Source organism: Leuciscus leuciscus (genome assembly GCF_965113295.1).
Source record: "Leuciscus leuciscus genome assembly, chromosome: 23".
Taxonomy (NCBI): Eukaryota; Metazoa; Chordata; class Actinopteri; order Cypriniformes; family Leuciscidae; genus Leuciscus; species Leuciscus leuciscus.
Genome location: NC_138747.1, coordinates 26,779,840 through 26,790,102, shown reverse-complemented (window position 1 = coordinate 26,790,102; position 10,263 = coordinate 26,779,840). Strand labels below are relative to the sequence as shown.

Genomic DNA, 10,263 nt, shown 5'->3' with positions numbered 1-10,263 from the left:
TCTGGCTCAGTGTAGGAGGGAAAACTCATTTAGAGAAAACGACCTTTAAAGATATATACTGTAACTGAAATCTACATACGCAAATAGATAAAGTGCTCTAAAATATACAGTTAAAAGTGTATTTTGGATGTTTTCTGTCCACTAGTCAAAAAAAAAAAAAAAAAAAAAAAAACACTTTGTGAAAAGCCCCAAATCTCAAAATTGACAGATGCATGAAAAAACACTTTTTTTGCCTGTAGTGTATCCCCTTAAAAAAAAAAAAAAAAAAAAATCATCTACATCAGGATTGTGTGGGGACCAAACATCTTATTTCACATATCGGTCACTGAAAAACCTATGTTGATTGAACATCGATCAATATTACTGAGTACTGAGTACAAATTAAGAATAATTCATATGTGGCAACATTTATCACAGACTTGTTTCAAACTATAACTGGTCTCTATTAAAGGAATTGTCCGCCCAAAAATGGAAATTGTGTCATAATTTACTCATGTTGTTTTAAACCTGTATGTCTTACTTTCATCAATCAAACAAAAAAGAAGTTATGCATCATGCACTATTTCCTATTTCTGTTTTTCAAATATAATTTCTATAGAGATGTTACTGTTTGACCTTTGTCTCAGACCTATAATATCTAACTATGAAATCCCTTCATAATTATATAAATTATTACAGGTTAAAAATTACGATTATCTAAACTGTGTGTGTGTGTGTGTGTGTGTGTGTGTGTGTGTGTGTGTGTGTGTGTCCGTGTGTTCCTTTACCACAACCACCATTTCTGCTTCAAAGTGTTTTTTTTTTCTTCTTCTTCTTTTTCAAATGAGCTTGAGAAGAAATATGAAATGTGATGTGAAGGAAAATATTATAAATAAAAGGTAAATATAATTTGTGAAGAATATTACTATGTGCCATTTCAAACCAAGCTGTATTTTTATGTATTTATTCAAATTCTGCAAGAGGGAAAATGTGTATGTGTATTCAGCTAGCTATGAAATAAGCTTTAGCAAGACAAAGATATAGATGTGATTTTAATTAAAAACTGACACTTTTGTGGACATTCAGAATGACATAATTCACTTTTGATTTATACATACAATGTTGGATTGATATAGGGAAGGTTGTTGTAAGAGTTGTTATTAAAAAACATTGTAATTACATAAAGGTAATAATTGACAGACTTTTAATTTCTGGGTGAACCAATCCTTTAACAAACATTACCATTTTAAATATCTCTACCTCTAAAGGTTTAATCAGATCTCCTCACCTTACCTGGTTTTGACCTTTTATTGTCTTGAATCAATGAGCGTGAGGGCAAGAAACTTCTTCAGATCATTTACTTCTGGTCTGCAGTTTATTCCTGAAACATATCTTCATCTATCACTATAAATAAATTTCATAATCTTGAGTGAAAAGAGGCAACTCACTGAGTGTTCATGTGCTCGTATTGCACTGTTTACTGAACGAGGAGAAAAAAGACGCTAATGACACGCTAATTATTTTTCAGTTGCTACAGGGAATAAATGCCAGTCGACTGCACATGTGTTTGTCTTCATCATGAATGTGCATTAGCTGTTTTCCCCAGTTCTCTCTGCTGTGCGGCAGCGGCAGTCTGAACCTGGTCTACTTTAAAACGAACAGCTTTCCCCTGCATATTTCAACAATGCTAACCTAGCGTATAACCCACGGGCGTAAAGGTTGACATGTTACTGACATCATTTCTCACGGGCGCCTCCACTCAGGGAGGTTTATATGCTCTGGGCTTCTCTGAGACGCCTTGTATAATCATTTCATTTCATTAGCCACAAGCTAAGCCCATGCTAAACCCTCTCTGGGCCCACCCCACCTCCGTTAGCATAATGTGCTTTTAATTGGATTCAGAAATATTCTTTTAAACCAGTCTAAGATTATAGATATCAACAAACCGCACCAAGCTTCTCAGGAGAGTGTAATTCGTAATCATCAAGACGCCTGCAAATTGCAACTTTTATTGTTCAGAATAAACACAAAGGGAGAGAGAAGGACATTCACATCCAAAATATAATGGGAGTGTAATTTTATCTTATGTGCAATCGTATGAAATGGCACTTCAAGTAGCAACATTCTGTTTTAGCACAGATATATGTTTATGTAAGAGTCAGGGAAAGCGCCATAAAGTGTAAAGTCTAAAGTGTAATGAACAAAACATTCAGGTTCACGGGATTCTTACTAGGAAAAATAAATAAATAAATAAAAGTGAAAAGAAGGAGGGAAATCTCTACCTCACATCTTCTTGAAGCTCATTTTGAAGGTTATTGGGGTAAAAAACAAAAACAAAACATTGGACCCCATTAACTTTCATTGTAGGGATGAAAAAAAAAAACCTGTTACCCTAGTCATTTTACACTGCTGATTAAAGGGTAACTCTCGCCAAAATGCAACCTATGGTCTTTTTGTTAATCTACCCGAGGCAAACTTTAGTTTAAAAGCATAATTAGAATGGAAATGCCACTTTTAAGTTTTACCGTATTTTTGTTTTCGGTCAAATTGCCTTTTGAATGGGAGTGCTTGGGTCACTTCTATGATAGCATCAAAAATTGCTATTTTTATAACACTAAGAAGGCTCGACACAACATGAAACTTTTTTTGTCAGTCAAAAATTGTCGATCTCCGAATGCAACGCAACAGGGAGGAGATTAAAGATGGAAATCTCCTAAAGCTTAGTTCCATATAAATTCATGGATTATTTGTTGTGAAAATCATTAGTGAAAATCAATATTGACCTTGTATTTGAAAAAGGATGCTCATATAAGAAACAATACTAAAATTCAGAGTCAGTTCATTCGCATTCGGAGATCGACTATTTTTGACTGTCAAAGTGCCGGCGGACACAGCTTAGCCGATCTCTCTCTCATAATACTCTACTACTCTACATAATACAATAAGCTTCAATGAGGCGACTCAACGTTCCTTCGTTGTTAGTTCTAATGTGACATTTTAGAAATATTAACGGAGGCTTGGGCTCAGCTGTTAAACTTTCAATCTGAGATTTGAATCCATGGCGGATGAAAGGAGTTTTATTTTTTTTAAAGACACTCCGTTGCTGTTTTTTGCCACGTTTGCCTTGCTGACATGGAACGATATTGTACGGCTACCGTGTGATACTGCTTTTATGTACACAAACTCACATAATATGATTAAATTGTTATATTTCACAACATAACCCTGTAAGTGTAGTTAATGGTAACACTTTATTTTACAGTGTCCTTGTTACATATGTTACATGTATTTACCATAGTAATAACAATATAATTACATAATTACATGAAACTAACCCTCAACCAAATCCTAATCCTACCCTGACCCTATAGTAAGTACATGTCGTTGATTATTATTTCTCAGTACTGTATAATTATTCTGTAACAATGACACCTGCATTGTCAGGAACCATTTAGAATCCTTCAGAAATCATTCTAATATGCTGAAAAAAATTTGTATTATCATTATCAATGTTCAATTATCAATCAACAATTTTTCTGCTTATTATTATTGTGTTTTTGCATTCTTTGATGAATAGAAAGTATTTTTAATACAAATCTTTTGTAACATTATAAATATGTTTACAGTCACTTTTGTTAAATTGAATGTGACCTTGCTGAATAAAAATGATTAATTTCTTTCTTTCTTTCTTTCTTTCTTTCTTTCTTTCTTTCTTTCTTTCTTTCTTTCTTTCTTTCTTTCTTTCTTTCTTTCTTTCTTTCTTTCTTTCTTTCTTTCTTTCTTTCTTTCTTTCTTTCAGAAAACAAAAACAAACTACAAGCTGGTAGTGTACCTGCTAGTCAGAATTTGGAAATCAAAATGTGTGAATACACTCTTTTCCACACAACATACTAAATCACAGACAGTAATACTAAAGCTTACTATTTAATTATTACATACATGATACTACCCTAGCACCAAAGTCAAGTACAGAATCCTTAAATGCCCTCTAAACTGAGTCCACGTTAATAAAAAAAGACATTCCAAGTGTCCCTTCTTATGTCTGACAAAGAAAAAAAGAACAAATTGAATGATGACAAAAAGAAAACTAAGGATCGTGGAGCAACCTGTGCTTTCCAGACAATTTTCCCATTGTAAAATGACAGCATCTCTGCCCTAAGACCTTCTTTTATGGCACTGATGGTATGAAGCACTTTAACTAGCTTGCTAAGACGACCACTTGTTCGAAAAGGGCATTAATGGGTATGTGTTCCTCTAACCCGCCACCTCCAACCCATTACATTCCCATCTGCAAAATGACGATGCTAATGATTAAAACAGGGGGCGCAGAGGAGGGAACATCACCCCCTGATCCTCTCCACTCCTCCCAATGCACAAATAACGACACACACCATCCATTTACCTAAACCAGCGAGAGGCTCTGCTGAGAGTCCATTAGCAGCAAATGATGTTGGTAATATATTCCTGCACCACACACAAAATGAGCTTTATTATCTCAATGCAGCATTGCACAAATGAACCTTAGGTGATGCTGATATATCACAGGTGAAACTCATGCAAAATTTAACCCCCTTTCATATCAAAAAGAGGCCATATCCTTGGCCTTTTATTCATTAAAGGCATAACACAGTACAGTTTAACAGCTAACTTGGTTTTTTCATGATTGCATTGTGCGTGTTGAATAAAATCAGGGTTTAATTGTGCAATAAACTGTGCCTTTTAATAGTGTGCACTTGTTTAGGTCTTTTGACTCTATATATTTAACATGTAAAATAAACACCTAATTTTCAAAACGCATTTTAGCTTAGTCTTATTTTTTTTTCCAGATAACCAAATTGCCAAGCTAAACTAGACTAAGCAATTATTTACAGCTAATTATAGAAAGTTGTACAGAACATCTCACTGAACAGAGTAAATGTGTTTTTCTTTAATACATATTTCACAAATGTACTGTATTGCTCTAAGAGCAAGTTCCAGACACTGTTCCAACTGGCCGAATCTGTTCTGGGTGGTTGAACCACTGGATTACAAGATAGTGGGATCAACTAGGTTAGAATTCGACTACTAAAGAAAAGAAAAAAAAAACTAGTCTTAGATAGCTGGTCAAGTGGGTTTAATGATTTTAGAGGAGTTTTGGACACTTGTTAGCTGGTCAGTTTATACTTCCTTGCTGACCAGCTGAAAACTAGTGTGGCTAGCCTGTTTAAACCAAATAAGACCAACATACCATCTTAGACTGATTGAAGCAACCAGCTATTTTAGGTTGATTTTGTTGAGAATGTTACAAAACACACTTGGTTGACCACCTAGACCTCTTTCGGCTAGTATGAAATCATTGGAGGACAGCTCCAAAAAAAGCCTTCTGCTCCGTGCCTCCTTTTAGCTTCAAACCCAACCTCTGTCCATGTCAAGCCCGGTCCCTCTTTCACACTTTCAGAGGCTGGATGATTGAGATGATGGGAAGGGGATTCAAAAGGGATAGATTTTGGAGGAAACTGGTGAAGAAAACGTTCTCATTCTCATTCTATTTGGGACTGCGGGTAAAGGCCTGCAAAACCTTGTAAAAGGATCACAGAGCAGTCTCTTGTAGAGAAGCGATAAGACTCTTTCATGTCTGAGGACTTGAGCTGAAATGCTTCCTGTAACATTCTTCCATCCTTTAATTATCAATAGCATTATAAAGCAACTGAATTTTAACATATAGGGGTGGTGGCGCAATGGATAAGACACATGCCTTTGGTGTGAGAGACCCGGGTTCGAATCCACTGTGAGACACCAATGTGTCCCTGAGCAAGACACTTAACCCCTAGTTGCTCCAGAGGCGTGCGACCTCTGACATATATAGCAATTGTAAGTCGCTTTGGATAAAAGCGTCAGCTAAATGAATAAATGTAAACATGAACCACAAGTAAAATAAAACTGCTGTATATTTTCACTCGACTAATAGAGCACAATCGACTAATAGCATCATAACAAATAATATTGGAACATGGTCAGAATGTAATTGTTGTGTATAACAATACAGCATCCATAAAGAGGTACAAACTATGATTCATGCACATTCTAATTTTGCAGAGTTAGACGCGTTGCTGGGTCAGCCTATTTTGCTGATCCTGGAAAAACATTCCTGTTTGAAAATGTAATCATAACCATATCCCTAACCCTAAACATAACCCTACCCATAAGTTATCCCTAAAATCAGAGGGAAATGATTTGTCAATAACACTGATGTAGAAGCACCTAACCCTGGTTGTAAGCCTAAACTTGCCATAAACTGTAAATATGTCCCTCAAATCTGATGGTTGATTGAAATGTTGTTCCAGGATCAACAAACATGTTGATATTCAGGAGTGAAATCAGGTTCTGCATGATTCACAATGTCAGAACATTCTGACATAATCAGTTGCATGACACATGGACTTTTAGATCTTCTAACTCAATTAAAAAGACAAATGAGATAATAACAACCTATTGAAAGCTACTATATGCAATCTAGATTGGAATTTTGATTTGAAGTCCATGCTGCCCTTTTAAACTATTAGTATAATCCAATAAGGACATAATGTTATGTTTCATATTTACCAGAGTTCATATATTAGCTAGGTTAGCTAGCTTAATCTTAATCTTATCTTTTATACACCTTTATAGTTTGCCACAACTTTGTTTCCTGTACATTTAGAGACATTTCGGGATGTTTCGGAGGCTCAGGTTTTAGCTGGTCATTTTGATGTGGTTTGATTTTGAAGGGATTGGGCACTTGTCAACAGGTCAGGTCGGGAGACCAGCTGGCCAACCAAATATCAACTTGACCAGGCTGAGAGACCAACTTAAACCAGGTTATGACCAGCTTTACCTGCATTTTCAGAAGGAAATTGGGCCTTTTACACTGAAATAACGACAACAAACTACATGGGTAATGTGTGCCTGTCCTATTGGAGTTAAGCTCTGTGCATTTTATTTCTGTTTTGAAAGTTGTGACAGATTCCTTCTCCGTTCAAACTGTTATACTTGTTTCTTAAAGGAATCCCTTGTGGATAATGATATTGTTTAAAATTCATGGGCCTTTTTTACAACTTGATTACTCTGAAAGGGCTATGGGCTGGTACACATTACCCCGTCAGAATTGTATTTCCTTTTTCCAGATGAGTAAGGGGCCAGTCAAGACCATTTTATTTCCACATTGATAAAATGATAAAACTCATAATACTTTCCAGCACTGGGACTGCGGGTAAGGTAACTACACTCTGACAATAAAGGCTTATTTGTCGCAAACGCAACATCTCTGTTTATTTAATTTGATTATTCTAGATTCTCTATTAAGGCTACTATAGCTTGCAGTGTCATTTTTCAATATGTGCATGAAGAGATTTCATTAAAACAAGTTTCTGCAATTCAGGCATCAGTAAAATCACGGAACTCATGCAAGTGGAGCAGTTCAATGCTTTTAGTTTACCAAACCATTATCCTTGCATGCACCAAACTGGTTTAAATTTACTTAATATAATGGCACAAAGTGTTTTATTCCTATATTGCAGCTTGACCTTTGTGTAAAATCTTATTTCAGCCATTTACATAAAGACTTATAATGGCTGATAATGAATGTACTTGATGTTCATTTAAGATTTTTGATACACACCAAAAAATATCACAACAGTTTGTTCATTATTTTGTGCAGAAATTTGTGACAACTAAGTGAACACTTTAACCAAAATTGCTTTCAGACATGTTTTCAAAAAAATTACACACGATTCAGAAATTGAACTTAATTTTTTATTTGAATAAAGGGTCACAAAAGATGAAATTCTCCTGTTGAAAAAACAAACAAAAAAGCGATGAAAGATATTTAACTTGGAGATATTTGTTACAGAGAAAATTACATATAAGGGGTAGGACATTTTATTGGATTTTGACAAAAGCAAATGTTGATATATGTTTTTCCATCGGCAGCAATGGAGGTTTTTAGAGTCAAAATGTGTCATCACTCACAATACATTTTTATTTAATCCTGACTTTAATGCATATCATGCTATTTTGATGAGACAATTAAGTGTCCTAAATTGAAGTGAACACATGCCAAGGAAAAGATGAGAATATGGAAGCATGCCACATCAGACCATCACATACAACGCATATTCAACTTCATCTGACATCTGGTGAATAATTATTTTTAAAAACCCATCTGGTGAATATAAAAAGAATAAAAGAAGTATGTCCCTTTTGTATCGAGGGCTTGTTCACAGTCAAATTCTGACGTTATGCACTGAATCTTTTATTTTATTGTATTATTATTGGAATATTTGGTTGCACAACAAACTGCAGCCTAGAACCAGACATTGTCTTTTTTCCCCTCCCACCTTTGGTAATAGTAATTACAAAATCCAATATTGGTCGTCCTCTTCATAACGTAACATCATTACCTAAAAAAGCTAGTTGAAGAGGCTGTGTAGTTCTGTCGCCTCTCTGGCCATCTCCTCTTCTGATCTCCATTTGGAAGGAACATCCTCACTTTCCCGGTCATGTTTTTGGAGCTGAAAATATAAAAACCAATCATTAGCACTTCCTGCGAGAACCCCAAATTTCAACGCCCCATAGCTATTAAAGTTCTTGTCAGGCAGCACCGTATTAATATTCCTCAAACATTCAGGTTAGTGTTTCTGACCTCAAGTATTTAACATTCTGCAATGCAGCCCTAACTGTTTAACATATTCAAAACTCCATTGAAATTGTATTTTGTAGATCATTTTAGCCTTCTTTTTTTTCTTTAAATTAAATAAGATTAAAATATGAAAATCTCCCTTTGACGTACATTGATGCAAGTAATCATCAGTCATCATTTGCATACATCATTTGCATACTGAAATACTATATTTTTTTATTATAGTTTATATACATTTATTAACTCTTTCCCTGCCAGCATTTTGAAAAAAGTTGCCAGCCACCAGCATTTTTGATCATTTTCACAAAAATGTCATGGCCCCCAGAATATTTTGGTAACACTTTACTATAAGGTTCATGAACTAACAATGAGCAATATGTATTTGTTACAGTATTTATTCATCTTTGTAAATGTTAGTTAAAATACAGCTGTTCATTGTTTGTTCATGTTAGTTCACAGTGCATTAAATAATGCTAACAAATACAACCTTTGATTTGAATAATGTATTAGTAAATGCTGACATTAATTATAACTAAGATTAATAAATGCTGAAAAAGTATTGTTCATTCTTAGTTCAAGTTAACTAACTAATGAACCTTATTGTAGTTAAATGCTTCCTTCAGTTAAATGCTTCCAAGACGGAAGTCTTAATCTTTGGCTCATCTACGTTCACAGAGGTTGTTGCCGGTAAATTGGGACCTTTATCTGGCAATTGCCATACACATGTTCGAAATCTGGGTGTTACTTTTGACTCTGCTCTGACTTTTGACAAACAGATCAATGGTGTGGTCAGAAGTTGCTTTTATCAGTTAAAGAATATTGCAAAAATTAAGGCAATTTTATCACCCAGAGACATGGAGTCTGTGATACATGCTTTTATTTCATCAAGATTAGATTATTGTAATGTACTATACTTGGGTGTCTCACAGTCCCTATTGTCACGTCTTCAACTAGTCCAAAATGCTGCTGCTAGATTGTTAACAGGAACAAAGAAAAGAGAACATATTTCGCCAGTATTGTTCTCTCTCCACTGGTTCCCAGTTAAACATCGTATTGAGTTCAAAACACTGTTGTTTGTTTATAAGGGATTGCATGGACTGGCTCCTCCATATATCTCTGATCTCCTTTCATTCCACCATAATGTTTTTAGAAATCTTAGGTCAACCAGTAGTCTACAGCTGACTGTTCCAAGGACACGTTTAAAATTAAAAGGAGATCGTGCCTTCTCAGTGGCGGCTCCACAGCTTTGGAACAATCTGCCATCTTACATAAAGACTGCCCCAACATATACTGATTTTAAATCTTTGCTTAAAACCCACTTATTTACTGCTGCTTATGGTCATAAGTGGGCTTAGTGGTTTCCATTGTCTTGTGCATTGTTTATCTGTGGTTTTATGTTTACTTATTAGGATACTTGTGTACACTTTGTACAGCACTTTGGCCAACAGTTGTTGTTTTTAAATGTGCTCTATAAATAAATATGACTGACTGACTGACTGATTGTAAAGTGTTGCAAATATTTTGTCGTATGAATATCTGAACATACAATATATCAAAAGAAAGAACAGACCCTCTGCTTAAAAAAAAACCCAATGTTTTATTCTAACTTCATGCATTCTTTTTTTTTT

The 10,263-nt window shown here is 35.0% G+C and overlaps 1 protein-coding gene across 3 annotated transcripts in view; it reads right to left on the bottom strand.

Annotated features, from left to right (window-relative positions):
- Positions 1-7,735: 7,735 nt before the first annotated feature.
- The window catches only part of fhit (fragile histidine triad diadenosine triphosphatase), a 369,232-nt gene continuing 366,704 nt past the window's right edge, over positions 7,736-10,263 (bottom strand). For all 3 annotated transcript variants that reach the window (XM_082156592.1, XM_082156593.1, XM_082156594.1), the window contains 2 exons: positions 8,397-8,507; positions 7,736-7,785 (listed from right to left, as the gene is read on the bottom strand). In XM_082156592.1, coding sequence (XP_082012718.1) covers positions 8,406-8,507 — 102 coding nt within the window. In that variant the 3' untranslated portion in view covers positions 7,736-7,785; positions 8,397-8,405. The remainder of the gene's footprint in view (positions 7,786-8,396; positions 8,508-10,263) is intronic.